Here is an 18,344-nt window from a genome sequence, read left to right on the forward strand (position 1 = left end):
CTCCACTTACAGCGGTATCGGGAAGGTGGGGGTTTGATACAGAGACACCCAGCTTCGAGCTTCCCAGCCAAGACCTTATTGCAGGATAAAGCTTTCAAGGACGAAGCTTGCTCGTCGGCTGTCTGAGCTGCATGCATGGCTTGACATGTGAATCGTTGTCATACATGATGCATCGTGTATCCCTTCCGGATTTGTCGAAAACAAGTCGGCAGAATCTTTTTTTTTTCTCGAATACGAGTTTTGTGAGAAATCGTGGCCAGAATAATAGAGTAAAAGGGAAAAACAGTGCTAAATTATTAGGACGTAGATGTTTCAAAGCAAAGCTAAGCATCAGTAATTTCCATACTATGTACATTGATATTTTCAAAATCTAAAAGTTCTACTGGTATTTGCACCAGAAAATGCGCCGAAAGGAATCAAATGAGGTCCCTGAACACCATCCATCTATCATTCAAGATCGTAATAATTGAGCCAGCCCAAATATCTACAGCAGTGCTCTGACCATTCTGCTTGCTTGTTCTTTCTCGTATTGAGATAGTAACTTCTCGTTTTGTGTTGTGAGTGCCGCTAGATTCTATTGGAGACATGTTAGGCACAATACGCAGAATATCTGAAGGAAGAAGGTAAACTTACAGAAGATGAAGCTGCCGCGCACAAGTTTTGAAATGCATCTGTAGCTTGGAGTAGGTCTAATTCCTCGCTTTCATTTGCAAAGGTCATAGACTCTTCACTCCCATCCAAAATTCTATCCGCCTTGAACATCTCTCCAGAAACCATAAGATCAATGGCTCTTCCATTTCCTCTTCGCTCGGCTCCCTCTACGCTACCTTCAGAGAAGTCAACCCATCCTTCTTCCCTAACAACCTTGGCACACCATCTAGCATATTCTGTCCACTCTTCCACACTTGGATTCATTTCCCCTTTGGTCATCCATTCTCCCAACATCCCCTCCTCGCTCAGATAATTGAGGAATGTATATCGACAAGTTGGATCTAAACTTGTGGCAAAATCTTGCATGAAGACAGCTTCATTTTTCAAGCCCCCAAGATCTGATTCAGGAGTTTGACTCAGGAATAAGATTGACAACGGACTCCGTTTCACCGTCGCGGTGATAGCGAGACTGAGTTGGGCGATGGAAAAGTTTGTCGAGATGATGTCGTATGCGCGCGTGCGGTTTGTGAGATGGGGATGGGGCCGAGGAAGGGATGTTTGAGGGGGATCGTAGCTGGGGATTTGGAGAGACATTATGCTTTTGTTCTTGTTTCTTGTTTTCGGTCTTCTTTTGCGCTGATGGTGACTGAGTCGTTGAAGTTTTTGGGGAAGTTTTTAAGGATTTCGAGGGCAACGAGACTTGGAATGGGGTGGTGGAGGTGGAGAGAGGTATGATGTTAGATGTTGAAACAGAAGAACAAACTAGCATAGCAGGAGATTCGCTCAAGTAGAATTCTAGATGGAAGGAAATTAATGTTGAAGATTATTTGTCCGATCAATAGCTACCAAGTCGGAATCGTGAAGGCGGTCAAAACATCAATTAGCTTTAGGTAATCTAACAATAAAGTTTGATAAAGCAGGGTACAAATTTTCCGCTGGGAAAGGAAGGGATTAGAGAGAGAAACAAGAGTCATTCCATTTTATCACATGAGATGGCAACAGCTCCTCGAGATCCCTACCTGTTGAACTGTTAGTTGATGATGCAGTCGCCAGTATCGGGACCGATGCCTAATACATCATGATTCTTTTCAGACAGACTAGATTTCAGGTGCTCACTGCGGTGATCATGCCATCGTGGTGGCTAAACTGACACTAGCCGGACTACGTCCAATGATTTTCAATCTGATAACTTAATACGCTCCACAATTTTAGGGTTCCAAAACCTTGCAGGAGAATTTCCATCTGATAAATATCCTCGGTCTTCTAGCCCACTTCCAGTCTTCTACCATTATTTGTCCTGGCTTGACACTTACTTTCCACCAAGAGGATGCGGTCAGTACGATAAAAAGCTTGAGAGCTCGCCTGAGCCCGATTGAGTTCTATCTCCGAGGTTCAAAAAATACATGTAAATTTTTCAATGGTTCTCATCTGATAAGATCAACTTCTGCTTGCGTTGCAGTGGTTGCACCACATTACCCATAGGCAAAATGCATGTTCCTTGTAGTTGCATCTGGCTCTGAACCCTGCTAATAAGCAGTAGACCCGCCATCGGCCCGGTACTGAGGGAAAATCGCAACATAAACCTCCATAACATAAGCTTCTCTCGTTCTGTACTCATGGAACTCGACATAAGAGAATGACAAGATCCGACAAGCCTCGGGCCCAGCTTTACATAGAAAGAAACTTGTACCCGAGCTTTCTTTTCCAGGGACTTGGTGCTTTAGGTTATATATTAGATAAACAATCACGTCCTCTTTGCCAGTACAAGCATTCAATGAAGGGATTGAACACCGTTTGTAGGTAGGCTCAATGTCTCTCTAGGCTCGAGTAGTATTGCGGCTGTGGTTGTCATGAAATATGGAGGTTGAGTTTGTATGAAAGTGTTCAAACAATCGACATTTGAAAATGTTCCAACTGAGAATAATAATAGCCGCGAAATTGATATCTGATAAGATATGGATGCAAGTCACGTGGTAAAGTTTCGGCTTGAAATGTGCTGCGCTTAGAATCGGTCCTCTGCAACGTTAATCTATTATCGCATGATTATTGGCCATGCCTATGCAAATGAATATCGAATACATCAACACGTTCAGATGGCTTCGTGATGATTACACAAGACTAAGAGATGGAACTGAACTGTTTGAACGGGTAAACGAACGCTATGCAAACGCAAATTGTGATGGTCCAGGCAGCAGTGTGGCGCAACAAGATCCGAGCAGTCTGAGGAGCGGCGACCATGATTGTTCCATAGATTCAGAGTCTGCTGGCAGTTGTAGTAACACTCGCTTGGTGGACAATATTACTGTTAGCCAAGATTCCTCTACAGGATGGCCAAGTAACGGCACGAAGCAAGATGAGCCCCGCAGACCTCGCAAAGGGCACAAAAAGTCGAGACGTGGATGTTACAATTGCAAGAAACGTAAAGTAAAAGTATAGGTCTCACTTCATAACATGGAATCTATTTATGTTAATAATTCTAGTGTCAAGAAACCCTACCTTCATGTCAAAATTGTGCACGAAATCAACTGTCTTGCAGCTACCCTACACTTCCACCTCCAATATTACCCCTAAAGCCTCGCCAAATGTCTAATCCAAGCCCGGTCCCGTATGGAAACTTGCAAGCTACACCTACGATATTCTCTTTAGATGACATGTTCATTTTTCATCATTTTTTGATGCATGCTCACCCGTATTTGCCTGTAGGGAGCAAGGAAAAGTGGGTTCGTCATGTTCCAGTTCTGGCTCATCATGTGAGTAGTTTCGCTCCCTACACTTTTGAACGGATGTGGCCTAACAGACTATCTCTCGCAAGAATTCTTTCTTACTGCACGCTATTCTTGGCTTATCAGCATCCCATATTTCAAGCAATTCACCTTTTTCTCCCTTTGATTCTGCACTCAACTCAGGAAGTCCCGCCAAAAGCTATTACACACTGTCACTCCATCACCGCATACTCGCCATCTGTGGACTGTCAGCACTTTTCACCAGACTCGATCCTTTGACCGCGACGGAATTCCAAAGACAAACAATACAAGCAACTCTCTACTTGCTGACGTTTCAATCTTGCTATATGTCTGATCTGTCTGGCTTTTTTGAACTCTTGTATTTCTTCCGTGGCTGTAGCATTCTACGTGATAGCCGTCTCCTCGTCAAGCAAGACAACAAAGGGATAGAAATGTGCTTTGATGGGGATGGAGATCATTGGCAACAGATGGAGGGGCGACTTGTTGATCTGCCTAAAATTCCCAATCATTCCACCCAGGATGCTAAAAGATCGTTGAATCTGGTTAAATATATATGCCAGAGAAGTAAAATCAATATGGAATTCTTTGGAATGCTTTCAGCCGTTGTCGAGCAATGGGAAATCTCTTCTCTATCTGGTATTCTTCTCCTCACTATACCTTCTCCTTGTTACCTCTTGCATGGCATGTTATGACTGTCTGACACCTCAATAGCGTATTTCAAATTTGTTCAAATCTATCTTGCGATCAGTAAGATGAGTAATCGTACCTTCTGCGCTTTTATAGATGAAACAAATCAAGTGGCGAGAGTATTAATTGCTCATTTTCTAGCAGTGCAGAAGATCATGGGGCCTATTCTTTGTCGTGAAGCTGAAACCAGTAATCCTAGTAGTTCAAGCAGTGGCCTTGGAGTCGGGGGTGAGATCAGAGGTCATCAAAAATGGGTGGAGGGAATTTGGAGTCAGTTGACCCGGGACGGTGAAGTGAAATGGAAGGAGTCAATGGAATGGCCAAGGAAAGTTTTCCAGAGTGAAAAGTCGGATAACCTTGAAGATTCACAAGGTTCGTGATGTGAAATTCACACAAATTTTTAACTGTACTGTATCTGTGCATAGACATACGTCGATAGATTATAATTCTTAGGGTTAGCAGGCGAACCATTTTAACACCACTACTACGGAACTAGTAGAACATGGTCGGATTATTGTACATGCCATTGGCGGTTGCACCTGATTATTCTCTCCAGAAAATATATGACAATTCTATCTTGCGCAATTACTTCCTTCTGAGTCGCATTCTAAATCTCTCTTTAGCAACTTCAGTAGAATCAGAATCATCCCTCTATACAGAAAGCACACAGATTACCTCTTCTAGTACCGACGCATTCAATTTATTCTCGAATAATAGTCCTTGTACAATTCAAAAGCCTATGTCACTTACTTCAACATAATAATGCTGTCAAACTCAGATGCCCGACAAGCGAAGCGATTTAGATTGAAGTAGAAGAAAATGTTAGAATGTATGTAGTCGTTTATTGATGATTCCGAAGGAATTTACTAGAATGTGCCTTCTTAAGTTCCCTTAGATCATCGTTAATATCCACTCAAGTGTTCCTAAACTAAGAGGTTTATATCTATAGAATCAGGTGCGAACCTTCTTTATTCTTACATAGATAATAGAACTTAACTTATATATGCAAGCAACATGTCAGATGCTCAGACTATAAAATTGTTGATGCGGGTATGAAAATGATTGATTATGTTGATGTTAAATGGAAATATTGTAGTATAAGTTGAGTCAATTGAGCAAACCAAACCTTCTTTATTAAAGTCTATGCCTCACCGAGAAGCGAAATATTCAGCATTGAGAATTCATTGTGTATACCTAGATATCGAATGACCTGAAATGATTAGTGTAACTAATTAAATCATTGATATTTCGTTGTTTAAGCCTGAAGAAGGTCTAAAAAAGATCATCTTGAGTACTCATGACGAATGCTACCCAGCCCCCACAAACATCAGACAAGAACCCCTGAGTCTCGCTTATCCTATCAAACATCTAACGATATCAAAAGCAGTAATCATCAGATGAGAATCACTTCAAGTTTTTGTCTTTTCCATCTTTCGGTAAAGTCCATTTGTTCACCTCCGCAACTCGTCTGTCTTATCAATTCACCTGTTAACCTTACCCACATGACTTCCAATATCCGAGGCTCAAAGTAGGTAAGTATTGGAACCTTCGAGGTCCGTGTGACTTGTTTAAAGGTTACCTACTGTATACCAGGTCAATTTTGATTCTAAATAATTCGAACAACAATTAACTGGTATGTCACAAAATGTTTTATCAACTTATCAACCCTTCACAATCGTTTATCTGATTTGAAAAATCTTTCATGCTAATGTAACTTTGTACAGTACAAAAGGCGCGCGTCTGAACACAAAATACAATGGAAGAGGACTATCAGAATCCGTACTACCCTATCACCGACCATCAGCGGTATCCTTCTTTTCCTCCTGAGAACGGAGAAGTTTATGCTCAGTATGGCCAAAATGTTGATCTCCAATTTCAACACCATCAACTTCAATATCAGTGTGATCAGCTTCAAATCCAAAATGAGCAGATTCAATTTCAATACAACCAACTTCAAATGCAGCATAATGACCTTCAAACTCGGCACGGCAACCTTCAGTGTCAGCACAATGGACTTCAATCAAAGTATAACCTACTTTACAACCATGTCCGCCGTGACCCAATTGCTCTCGCACGTGTCCACCACTCTTTGAGCCAAATTCGTGGTTCCGATTTCTTCGAACGTGATAATGAGCATGAAGCGCCTGCTGAAAACACTGCACCTGCTGAAATCATTGCGCCTGCTGAAATCACTGCGCCTGCTGAAATCACTGCGCCTGCTGGAGTTCATCGCTACATAACAAGGAGCACTCAAAAGACCCAACCTGTTGTCATGGGAGAACGTAAGATTTCGATTCAACCCACCATTGAATTACCTTTACTGATTGTATATAGCTGTCGAAGATGACCACTCCAATCTTACACCTGATCGTGAATATACCCCCAGCTCAGCAGGTTCCTCGGATGAAGAAAGTAAGATTATATTATACAAGACGATGGAAACTCTTTACTTATAACTTTTCATAGTGGACGATGAAGATTACGAACCTACTCCCAAACCAGTTTCTCCAGCTACTGTTGTACGGCCAGTTGCACGTCCAGTTGCACGTCCAGCTACTGTTGCACATCACGAGGTTAGTTCACCGTGAAGAGGGATCGTGAACAGAACATGCTAATGTACCATCGCCAGTAATTTGCATATTGCGAAGTCTTAATGACGAGAGAAGAATTGTACCATGTCAGAGGAAATAATTATGTTGCTCCACAAATCCGCGAAAGTACCAAGAATGCTACTACCAGAGGGTTTTGGTATGCCAGTTCTGTCCCTAGTTCGAGATGATTGTAGGGATGACCCCTGGGGAAACAGGCGAGAAAATTTCGGGAAAAGATAGAAGATCCCCTAGTATTTTTTTAATGCTGATATTACTTCTATTTCTATTTGCTTCTGATATATTGCCTGTTGTGAAGCTTGTTTAATGAAGCATACTTACTGTAGGTTTCTAAACCCAAGCACGAAACAATCAGAAAACAATGACATCGAACTACATTTTGGTTCTCGTTATCTCAGATGGCACAAGAGAGAATGGTGATTAAATGAGGTAAAATAATATTTGTACACTGACCTATTCCATATTCGATCACAGTAATGACATCTTCCTCGAAAGCTTAGTGATTTCTTCTTCCTGTTCCAAAGAATTTCTCGAATAAGAGCTCATTCTTTTGCTTTGTAAATCTAGAAGATATAATTGGTCTTCTTAGCATCCCATACTATGTCGCACTTTGGACTTCATGTGTTTATGATTCACGCAATCAAAGATGAGATTTTCTGCTTCTTTTCACGACAGTAATCGAACATCCATAGCTTTCGATTTTGTCTCCAGTCCAAGGTTATGCTACTGTTTTCTGGCTTCTGGATCGAACCCTTGGCCTGCATTGTCTTTCAAGTTAGATCTACAGCAGTATTGATGATATCCTGATGCTTTAGAGGCATCAGCAGCCTGAATACATCATAAAGAACTTGATCGTTTCTGACACAGGAAGAGGACAAGCATGCAATTCTGGAAGCCAGGGCCTGGATTACTTGACAAATTATGAGACTGTGTATACTTTGATGATCTCTTTCCTGGAGAGCGTTCATCAATCTATCTGGTTTTTCGCTCTACAAGTGTTAACTGTGATTGGTAATCCAACGTGTGATTCTTATGCTTTGGGGATAAAATGGTTGTGGCGTTAAAGTTTGGTCTTTGGCTTGAGCAACAAGTTCATCACACAGCGACAACTTCGAACGATCTTCTTTCGCGTATTTCAAGTCAAGTGCTTTCTCTCCTGCTGATCCAAAATCACCATTCATATGCGGTGATCTTGCACAGTGAGACTCTCGAAATCAGACCAAGAAAATGATTAGTTTTCTATTGAGAATGTCTAGCTTGCGAATCTTCCGAATTGGATTTTCATTTTATTTCTCTTACAGATCTTCTCCGGGTATTGCTTGCTCTCCTGTGACTGTAGGGGAAAATCAAATCGCATTTCTAGATCCAGGATTGATCATTCTGTATTGGTTTGGAGAAATAGTAAGCAAGCTACTGCCTACACACCCCGCTATTTATGCACGGCATATAACCCCCAAATGTCTTTAAATTCGTCACGAAAGGCGAACGTAATATATTTCAGCCGGACAGACATCCTAGTAATAATTCAGGGTCAATAATTTACGAGATTTATGCCCATTTATGGATGCCTTACGTGCATGTAAGGGGCAATCGACGCGCAAATCAAATAGTAATCCAAGTATATTAGTTAACGCATAGAAGTGTAATCGGTTTATGGTGCTCTCGCAATAGTAATCTGACAACGATGATCGCTCTATGGCGTCTCGTATTGGAGTATCGTAGAGTGAATGTTGTCTTCCACGCGAAACCCTTACCTCATTCGGAGTACGTATAGAGTAATCTTTAGTGTTGAGTAAACGTGGAAGTGAAAATAAGCTTTTGCCTTCCCTGCAGAAATGTATCAGAATCCATATTAGACGACGTGCATAAGATGTATGCGCTAGTATGAAATGAAGAATTTATAATCGGAGTTAATGTGGAATGATGATGCAAAATTGCCATTCTCGACTGAAACCTCAGCTTACCCTCGAACAAGTGGAGTTGTGATCTTATACCTGTCAGATTATATCGTCACTCAATTTCCAGATTGAGAACAATCGTAAAATTATTGCAATTACTACCTACCGAGGCAGTTTAAATGAGCCGTTTCGTAGGTACATCAAAAATCAATCTTTGTAAATCTGCTGTTCTTCAGATAATTCGATATTTATTTATCTAAGACCGATTTTAAACATCCATTGAATCACAAACAAGCTACGAAAACACTAGAACTATTTGGTTGATTTGAATATAAAGAAAATATCAACAATATCATATTTGAAGTAGACCTTGCAATTGTAAGGATAACTTAGAGTGAAACAGGTGAAGAATGACGATGTTTGGTGTTTCTTGGGCTTCTTTCAGTCATTAGCCACTACAGGTAATAATCTACACTTGCTGGTTGCTTTCTCTTAAGTCGATATTAGGAATGTGAAAAGGAATACGGTACGGTGAAGGTACCATGGTCTCTATCAACTTCGAGCAATATCTTGCTAATCTTCATGTCAGTGCTCTTGAGTGACTGGCTGAAATCACCGACACTTAGTCCTATATCAATATACATCATGGATCGTGATTTGCGAGTTCGGCGATCATATGCTTATGCTTCAGCCATGTTGACTAAACGTTCACTGCGCCAACAATACGTCGCTAACGTGTTGACATGTCAAGAAATATGGATGAGACACACTCAGTTTTTTTCGATCCGCTGACACTTGCGGCAGCTAATCTCGGACAGGCAAAAGATTGATACGCAATTAGCTTTTATCAATAATCAGATTGCAGGAACGAGGTTGAAAGCAAGATTGCAAATCGTCAAGACCCCTCATTTAATAACCCGACTGCGAAAGCATCCTTGCTCTAATCTTCAGAAATTCTATAAAGAGATCATGGATGCCCCCCTCTAGAGAATCACTTCACCAGCAGAACATCACATCTACACATCTTCAATCGATCAAGCCTCCCACAAGAAGGAAACCCTCATATATATTTATACCAACAATTAATTTCAAAATGAAGTTCATTTACACTACCAGCATCATCACCGCCATCTTGGCTGCTGTTGTACCAGCTCTCCCTGTCGCTGATGCCGAAGCTAATGCTGCCATGATTCTCGAGAAGAGAGGCAGTACTCAATTCGCAGTCTACACTGATTCTTGTATGTCGATCTCACAATAATTTCCTCCTTATTACCCTAACTAACTCTTGAATGACAGCTTGTGGTGGTGGTGCCGTTATCTTTACTGATGGAGCTGCTACTACGAAAGGCAATTTTGGCGCCACTCAACACAGCATCAAGATCTTGAGCTTGTCCCCAAACTACCACGTCACCTTTTATACTGGTCTCAACCAAGGAGGTGACAGTTCCCAGTATGGAACTGCTTCAGTTGGAAGCTGTGTTGCAAATGTCGACTTTCTGAGTTACGGATTCTACTCCGGAGCTTAAGTGAAAGGTCTGAGAGGACATAAACAAAGGCTAGGATTGGAAGATGGTGTTAAAAAAAACTTGAGGGAAAATGAAGGAAAATAGAGGATTGAAGAAGTAGCGATTCAATCAGCCATTTATTTATTTGGCTGGGAATGTCTATCTCCTAACTGCAGCGGGGAACCTGCTGACTTCTTATGTCCACCTAACCACTCTTTACCGAAATTATATAACAGCTGTTCACTCTATTTGTCTCGTTGCAACTGATTGTAGGAAAAGTGAGATGTGATTCAATTCTTCCTCTTCCTCTTCCTCTTCCTCTTCCTCTTCCTCTTCCTCTTCCTCTTCCTCTTCCTCTTCCTCTTCCTCTTCCTCTTCCTCTTCCTCTTCCTCTTTTTTATATCGAATCCAAAACCATCAAAACTCTTTCCTGTATTTTTGTATCTTTTGATACTTTGATTATTTTGGTGAGGTTTACTCTTACTAGAAGCGTCTTCTAATGTAATACATGTCTATCATTAGATTGGGTGCTTTACTCCTACATTCATCAGCCTTTCACCTATCTCGTTTCTTAGTCTCGTTAAAGTGAGAGGTCTGAGGTGTGAATAGCTCTCGTTGGGTACTGGGTGGTTGTGTTTGAATCGCTGCGAATCCGTCAGTATCCCTTTCACAAATCTCGTAGTGCCAAAACAGATGGCGTCAGCACAACAAAAGAAACACTGATTAGAGCTCTCGGCTTGTTATAATCTGGCATATCGAACTTCCATTAACCTGCCTTCCTCTGTGTATGTGGCTCTAGCGTCATTCCTCTTATCCAATCCTCCACGCCGGTCACTGATTTACCCATAATTTTATATTCTAGCGCACGAAAGCCCTCACTGTGACCATTGTACCTCTTCCACCCCATAGTTTGTTAGAGTATATTTTGTAAGAAAACCTGGATTCCCAACAAATCAGCAATCTTTGATGGCCTTTCGACTCCCCGTCAGAAAGCCACTTGTGATCCTGAGTCCATACAACTTCATTCATCTTTTGATGTTTTTGAAACTTCCCATACAGTTTTGCTTGAGCCCTTTTGGGTTTGCCCAGTGTCGGCAATAGTATTTCCCGTAATCCGTATATAGGTTAGTTTAGTAGTATATATCAATTCTTTCCGAAATATATCTGTATATAGTATAGAATTCAATACTATTAAAAATATTTAATATCATTTATTTGTTCAGTACTACTAGCAATATACTGAAATACTGGAATTCATTATAAAATATTTATTTCTATCCAAATTAGATTAGGAAAAAGGGATTTCTATTTATATTAGATAATAAAATTACATTCCTTATTTCAAATTGAATAGGAATCCCTTATTTCTAATTTAATTAGGATAGAAATATATATATTTTGTATTAGATTCTAGTATTTCAATATATTGCTAGTATTTTTTAGGTATATAAATATGTATGAGAATGGTATAACCTTCTTTCTATACATACTAGTTGCAATATCAATATGCTAATATATGCTATAGTTTTACTGTAGTATACTATTGCCTACACTGGTTTTGCCTAGCAGGATAAATGAAGGGGAGGGGTAAAATATATAGCCAAAGCGCCGGCAATTTTTTTTCTCTTAGCGAGACGTTCGAAGGCGGTTAATCGAACATGGCAAGAAACGCACCCGTGTTTATATAATCAAGGTCCATCAAATTACCAGTCAGTCTGTACACGTCTCCTCCATTGTATGCTCGATCAGCTTTTGTCCTGATGACTTGTATCATTTATGTTATGTCTGTTCTCTTTTATGTAAGCCACTCATTACTTTAGAGTCCTTTGCATGAAAAACATAGAACATGCATCTCATTAAATCATTGTTCAAAGTGGAATCACACATTCGGCAGCGTGAATGCCTACAGGGGCCCGCCGTCAATGTAGAATTATATAATACGTACCAACTTTCTTAAATTATTCTAGCAGCTCAATTTCACAATGAGCTCAGGAAATTCAGTCAATTTAGATTCGGAAGACGTTGAGATTATCGAGCAGTCAAAATCTCCTATAAATCACGAAGAGCTGAGGAAAATTGAGGCATGGCTCGAACCCACGGATTACCTTAATGACTTTAGCGAATTCAATCGACATATAGCTTCACGAGCCCCTGAAACCGGTATTTGGGTTTGTGACACTCCTCAATATTTTTTCCGTCATATAATTGAATCGAATCGAAGATCACGAAATCTCGTTTGTGATTGGCTGGCGCAGCTCTTACGACATAGCGTTGGTCTCCAGGTGGCCCTAAACGCCATTGTGGACATGAAATTGGAGGACTTCTCGAATGGGCAACTATGGGACTATCTACTCCTTGGTCTGTGTTGGTATCAACTTGGGGTTGATAAAGTGTATAGTACTTTAGTCTATTGTGTTTTATTCGTTCTTCATCATTATTACTATGGGAAGCTAGTACTTAATATAGTAGAAGTGCTAGCGCTAGTGCATACGCTAGTACATACGCTAGTTGCAATACAGTGCCCTCTTAGATCACATGATCGATATCCCGACAGTCTGTCTTCAGTTGAAAAGGTCTACTGCGTCGTTGATGCCTTGGAAGAGATTTATATCGGAGAAGAGAAGGATTTCTTACAAAGACTCAACAATCTAGCGACATTCCGGCCACAGTACGTCAAAACTCTTATGACAAGTCGCCCAGTTCAACAATTGCAACTTAAGCTGGAGGATGCTTCTATCGTTCATATTAGTCTCGAAGACGATCAAGTTCGCAAAGACATAGATCTTTTTGTCTCTCGCCGTTTAGAAAGCATGTTTGAAAGAAATAATCCAGATACACAACTATCATTACGTTCAATCATATGTGATAGATCTGCCGGACTCTTCCTGTGCGCTCGCCTGTTTTTAGAATCGCTAATGCCAGCTCTGGTTTCAAAACAACATTTGGATTCCGAAGATATTGCCAGTACTCTCCCTGTCGGCATGCAGGAGATGTTCAACAGCATCCTTCTCCAACAGTCTAAATCCATCGGCATCGACACAAACCTTCAACAATTCATTCTTAACGCAGTGATATTTTCTTCTCGACTTCTTCGTCTCAACGAGATTGCAGATCTATTCGCATTTGTTTACCCATCATACCATTTGTCCAGTGCCAAGACCATTGTAAAGTCGGCTTGCGGTCCCTGACTTGAGATTATGAATGACGAAACGGTTCAAGTCATCCATCACTCGTGCACCGAGTTTCTTCTAGATTTCAATCGAGCTCAGCACAATCCTTCTGGGTCGTTTCCTCACTTCCCTGCTGTCGATCAGAACTCTGCGCATAAACGCCTGGTTCTTAATTGTTTAGCTTACATGCAGTCAGGTACACTCACTAACGTCGTTAATATATCGAACGATGTTTCACGAGTAAATTGCTCAAGGTGTAATCGTGGACATGATGAGTGTTGCTGTGATTGGTTAATAGCCACCCTTCACAGCATCGGTTTTCGGAAAGCAAAGCTTGATCACCCTTTCCTTGACTATGCCATCTGAAATTGGACCTATCATGGAAATAATTATGAAATTGAGGACGAGTCTGTTTTCGATGCAGTATCAGCATTTTCAGATCCGGAAGACATAGACTTTAGAAGGTGGCTAACACTTGATTGGGGCATTCGATTTATCACGAAAGATTCGTTAGTACCATCGCCAGGGCATGTGGCTGCGTTCAGCGGAATGAGCAGCTGTTTGAAATTACTCTTATCTAAAACTGAGGATATCAACTCCAAAGATCCTGGAGGCCGTACTCTACTACATTGGGCTTGTCAACCTGGTCATCTCAGAATATTTGAGCTTTTACTACAGTATCGTACCATACTCGACAATGAAGATGATTCTCACCTGAGGCCCATTCACGAAGCTGCTTGCAGAAATTTCGCTCCCATAGTACTGGCTTTACTGAAAGCTGGTGTGAATCCGACCAGAAGGACCGATGATAATTCTAGGCCTGATTAAACTATACTTGTGACTGTACTTTTCCTCGAAACGCGAGGCGTCGAGGAGGCATTGTGGCGATGTTGAATAAATGGAAACGCGGAAGCGGTACGAGCCATACTTACCAACACTAATGTCTCGATAAGTTGTGTATACAGAGGTACTACTATGCTTTACGCTGCAACCATGGGTGGGAATCCAAGTTGTGTGGAGCAAATATTGATTCGGGATGCAGATCCAAATGCTTTTTCCGGACCACGAATGCTTGATCGTCGACAGCATTCTGCAAAACCTCAAGATAGAAAGCATTTTCAGAGCACAGCATTACATGTTCTTGCAGAAAGCTGGAGTGACAACAATCTAGTTCATGCTAGAGAGCAAATCCTCAACTTGCTCATAAAGTATGGAGCAAATCTTGAGGCAAAAGACAGAAATGGACATACTCCTCTTTGGTTGTGTTTCCTGAACGCAGGGTCCAATGCGACGATGAAGGATGAAAAAGGGCATGGCTCAATATAAAATGTTTTAGCCCGAACTAAAGATGTGGAATTACTAAAGCTACTCATCCATCATGGAGCCGATGTTTCGTAAGTCTAGTATTTGTTATTACCCCTCCGTCATGCCGTATCATATCAGAATTCAGTTTCGTAATCTAATTGATACTCAGAGTTTGCTAATTGACTTACGACAATTACAGTGCCATTTCTACAGATGCTTAATCATGTCTTGAGGCCTTGTTCGCATACAGATTTACAACCAGAGATACCGATAGTTTTGACACCACTATTCAATTCTTGGCCAGAAATGGCGCCAGATGTGACGTTCACCCTGTGAAACGCTTGTCGATCATTGAGCGTGTAGCAAATTCCAAGAATTATAGCATTGGAACTTTCAAAGTTATGCTTCAGTACTATACAGACATGGAGACGAAAAGGCGTTGTTTGTTTTTGTTGAATAAATATACCAAGGAAGAAATGATGAAATTTGACGAATAAATTTTATTGTCCGGTGTAACGCTGGAGGAAAAGGGACGAGAAAGGTTGTACTGCGTTGATTCAAGAGGATTGAAAAGGAACATCTGCTTTGGATGTGGCTGATGCATTTGGGAAGAAGGATATCCTAGAGCAGAAAGATAGGCAGAAGGTTAAACAAGATCTTAATTATACTTCGGAGGTAGGGAAGAAGAGGAGCTCATCACCTGTGAATAAAGGCGCAGATAAATATGAGCCCTATCCAAATCCTCTTCCCATCAATCTGTCAAGTTCAGAGATTGCCTTTGTAACAAGAAAAGGATTCCTTCCGAAACCAAAGAAACACACTCACACAAATTTAAATCTTTATTCAAATTTTCTCCAAAACTGTTATAGGCTCAAGCCTTCGATCATTTTCTTACTCCATCAGAATATCAAGATTCTTTCTCTTGTCAGTTTCTTCTTTAGAAAATTCTAATTTCAAGTGAACCAACACTGCTCAACTAATTGCAATGTTCTATTTTCAGCACAACAGAGTTTCACAAGATTGCCCAGACCTTTCGGTCAAGGAGAAAAATTCGTTGGCTCTGTCAGCCGCGATGCGCTCTTGAAGCTACCTATAATGGAGTCGGCGAAGCTCGCAGTCAGACTCCTGCAAGTTCCTCGTGCCAGCAAGTTCGCGGTAAGATCACCGACGGGGTAATATTCTAACTTCTGCTGATGCAAAATAGCTTCCGAGGATACAAGATGCACTTCCCATTAGATGGCTCTCTTCACGAAAGCGGCCTTGGAGAATATTCGGCTTGTAAGTCATCATATATTGAGTCAGTAAAAATCACCAGCACTAGTAAGGTTTGCGTTTTATCGAACTCGCTATTAATCTGTGCTTTGCTGCATCTAAAACTCGGTCCCAGAAGTGATGGTGATGGCGATTGGGATCGTTCTTGCGGCACCAGAGAAACATCGATTCGTCACAATTTGATGCCGTGGAGACTTTCTCATTTGTATCGACATGTATAGATACAAGTAAGTTCCGACTCAACACCACACAATTCATATCTTGCTAACATCACCGAAGCGGATCCGAACTCCGTAGTACTTGGAGGACTCAATACACTTGCAGAACGAGAAAGAGGATGCTTGTCCCCACAGTGCTGGTCGACAGATTAATCGACTCAGAATGAGATTCTCCGCTCTGAAAAATCTTATTTTCTGGCGCTGTGGAGACCGCCATTATATATCACAACTATTGTTTGCCGCTTCTGCTGGGGGATATTGAATCTGCATCATTATTTTGTTAATATTGTGCAATTCATTCAGTACTCAATAAACTTTGGAACGTTCTACCTTGGTCCATCAAAATCAGGAACTATAGCTGAGGTGTTCTCATCTCGAGTGCTGGAAGGTACTTGCTTAAACATTTTGTGAAGCTACCAGATTGTTAGAGTATGAGAAGGGTATGATAAACTATGCGCTATAGACAGCCGAGTGATACTAACAATCCCTAGCACTTAGACAAACATCAAATAAAAAGCTTGTAGGGGTCCACGATGTGCAACAAATCCCACATATCATTTGACTTTACAATAAGCAGAACGCCAAGGGAAGAGCGACGTATAGGATCTTATATTAGTGCCCAAAACGTTACAGGGTCCCGCGATGTGCAGCAAATCTCGTCTGGACCCATGCCAATGAGATGATAGTACCGTTCGCTGGCTGACCCCTCCTACCTCGGTTTTCAACCTGAAGCAAAAATGGAAAACAATCAAATGCTCATCACCAAAAACACTCTTACCTCATCGTTTTTAACCAGCTTTCGCTCCAGAGAGTCAGGATTTTCAATCCTCCTCAACTCTCAGGTCGCCAAAGCTCAGAAAAACTTGTAAGATTTAGAACGTAAGGAGCTGATAGATCGACAAGGTAATTTTAAATAGTGACTTTGTGTTGCATGAAGGCATTTAATCTCATCAAGGCATTGAATGATTATTCATCGTACGAATACAGTATCTGTTGTCTTTATTACTAACGTGTTTTCCTTGAAGTTGCACCTAGATACCTCAATCCGAACTGTTGAAAGCCTCAAACTAGAATATGAGCTCAGAAGAAGAAGGAGATGGTGACCAAACTTAATGTTTGGAAGCCCATCTTAGGCAAGTGCAATCCCTTCAATCACCTAGTTGAAGAGTCTGCTCCTTTCTAGATTCCAATCTCCGGGATTTGAGACAACTTTTACAACCAAAACTTCTATTTGTGGCGACCATGTCTATGTGGGATTATATGCATCTTCCTCCCTATGAGGATGGGGTTCCATCTTTTAGCCTTAGCGGCGAAGAAGTAGTATTTCTAAGACAGAAGCAAATTATCTTGGGAAATGAATTTGGAGGACAATGGAAAATTAACCCGGGGTTTTTAAGTAAGCTACCCTGAATACATGCGCAAAATCGTGCACGCCAATTAACAAGTCTGTTTCAAATAGGTATGAGCTATTGTGAGAAGCAAAAAGAAGTCCCAGAAGGCTCAATGCGAGCAAAGAAAGGATCAATCCAATCTTTCGTTGTCATCGTACCGGTTGATGCGTCCGCCCTTCCACCCATCATACTTCCAGAGAGCACGCTATGTATGGCTGCTCTGTTGAATATTGGTTGGACGAACGAGGCAGCGGGGAAAGTATTTGACTCTTGGAAAGAGAACTCCAGACCTAGGAAACTGATGGCGTGTGATGATCGGGATCCTACTCTTATCGAGTGAGTATTTCATTGCGAAAAAACCTCAGGAATATACTGACCCTCTGCATATAGCTATGCAATTTCCACAGTTCAAACGAGAATGGACCAATTGGCCATTGCGAAGCAAACAAAAGTCGATGCAAGAAAGGAAATGACTATCCTTGGACTATCCACCAAATTCCAGGACGCTATGCTGGATCAAGACAGCGATCTTCTCGGTGGTCATGTCAATAGGATGGATCTTTGTTTTTGGATAATAGATGCACTGGGCAAGCGATACAGGAACTTGGTATTGAGCTTGAGATATCTGAAGAACTATGCGGCAACGGGCACGAAGGCGATGAATTGGTGATGGAATGCAGCTCAAACATGAAATAGACATAATGGGAACGCGAGATTGAATGCCACTGGGCTTTCTGGGTTTACAGGTTGGATTAAATACCGTTGTTTTACTTGAATACTCGCAGTAGATAGATGTTGTTAATGCATTCTAAACATTCATGATTAGAGAAGACAAATGGTGTGCAAAACGTTTCGTCCATGGATGTGGAGGTGGGCTGTTCAGCCACACTTGCA

The 18,344-nt window shown here is 41.2% G+C and overlaps 7 protein-coding genes across 7 annotated transcripts; 5 read left to right on the plus strand and 2 right to left on the minus strand.

Moving 5' to 3' along the window:
• Positions 1-484: 484 nt before the first annotated feature.
• On the minus strand, positions 485-1,245 carry EAE98_007732 (uncharacterized protein; the record flags this gene model as incomplete). The annotated part of the gene is made up of 2 exons (XM_038955355.1): positions 485-574; positions 634-1,245. 2 exons carry the CDS (start codon positions 1,243-1,245, stop codon positions 485-487), a joined length of 702 nt encoding a protein of 233 aa, XP_038808084.1.
• A 1,458-nt stretch (positions 1,246-2,703) lies between these two features.
• Positions 2,704-4,561, plus strand: EAE98_007733 (uncharacterized protein; the record flags this gene model as incomplete). The annotated part of the gene is made up of 4 exons (XM_038955356.1): positions 2,704-3,081; positions 3,132-3,401; positions 3,464-4,031; positions 4,107-4,561. The coding sequence occupies 4 exons, from the start codon at positions 2,704-2,706 to the stop codon at positions 4,460-4,462; spliced, it is 1,572 nt and encodes a 523-aa protein (XP_038808085.1). The 3' UTR covers positions 4,463-4,561.
• Positions 4,562-5,838: 1,277 nt separating this feature from the next.
• EAE98_007734 (uncharacterized protein) lies at positions 5,839-6,670 on the plus strand (the record flags this gene model as incomplete). Its single annotated transcript, XM_038955357.1, has 3 exons — positions 5,839-6,364; positions 6,417-6,494; positions 6,549-6,670. 3 exons carry the CDS (start codon positions 5,839-5,841, stop codon positions 6,668-6,670), a joined length of 726 nt encoding a protein of 241 aa, XP_038808086.1.
• Positions 6,671-9,682: 3,012 nt separating this feature from the next.
• EAE98_007735 (uncharacterized protein) lies at positions 9,683-10,115 on the plus strand (the record flags this gene model as incomplete). Its single annotated transcript, XM_038955358.1, has 2 exons — positions 9,683-9,827; positions 9,886-10,115. 2 exons carry the CDS (start codon positions 9,683-9,685, stop codon positions 10,113-10,115), a joined length of 375 nt encoding a protein of 124 aa, XP_038808087.1.
• Positions 10,116-10,334: 219 nt separating this feature from the next.
• Positions 10,335-10,941, minus strand: EAE98_007736 (uncharacterized protein; the record flags this gene model as incomplete). Its single annotated transcript, XM_038955359.1, has 2 exons — positions 10,335-10,486; positions 10,866-10,941. 2 exons carry the CDS (start codon positions 10,939-10,941, stop codon positions 10,335-10,337), a joined length of 228 nt encoding a protein of 75 aa, XP_038808088.1.
• Positions 10,942-12,076: 1,135 nt separating this feature from the next.
• On the plus strand, positions 12,077-16,226 carry EAE98_007737 (uncharacterized protein; the record flags this gene model as incomplete). Its single annotated transcript, XM_038955360.1, has 8 exons — positions 12,077-12,262; positions 12,764-13,274; positions 13,689-13,941; positions 14,218-14,526; positions 14,820-15,010; positions 15,570-15,724; positions 15,774-15,847; positions 16,121-16,226. 8 exons carry the CDS (start codon positions 12,077-12,079, stop codon positions 16,224-16,226), a joined length of 1,785 nt encoding a protein of 594 aa, XP_038808089.1.
• A 1,075-nt stretch (positions 16,227-17,301) lies between these two features.
• EAE98_007738 (uncharacterized protein) lies at positions 17,302-18,120 on the plus strand (the record flags this gene model as incomplete). The annotated part of the gene is made up of 3 exons (XM_038955361.1): positions 17,302-17,455; positions 17,519-17,786; positions 17,841-18,120. The coding sequence occupies 3 exons, from the start codon at positions 17,302-17,304 to the stop codon at positions 18,118-18,120; spliced, it is 702 nt and encodes a 233-aa protein (XP_038808090.1).
• Positions 18,121-18,344: the final 224 nt, after the last annotated feature.

Source organism: Botrytis deweyae (genome assembly GCF_014898535.1).
Source record: "Botrytis deweyae strain B1 chromosome Unknown BDEW_019, whole genome shotgun sequence".
Taxonomy (NCBI): domain Eukaryota; kingdom Fungi; phylum Ascomycota; class Leotiomycetes; order Helotiales; family Sclerotiniaceae; genus Botrytis; species Botrytis deweyae.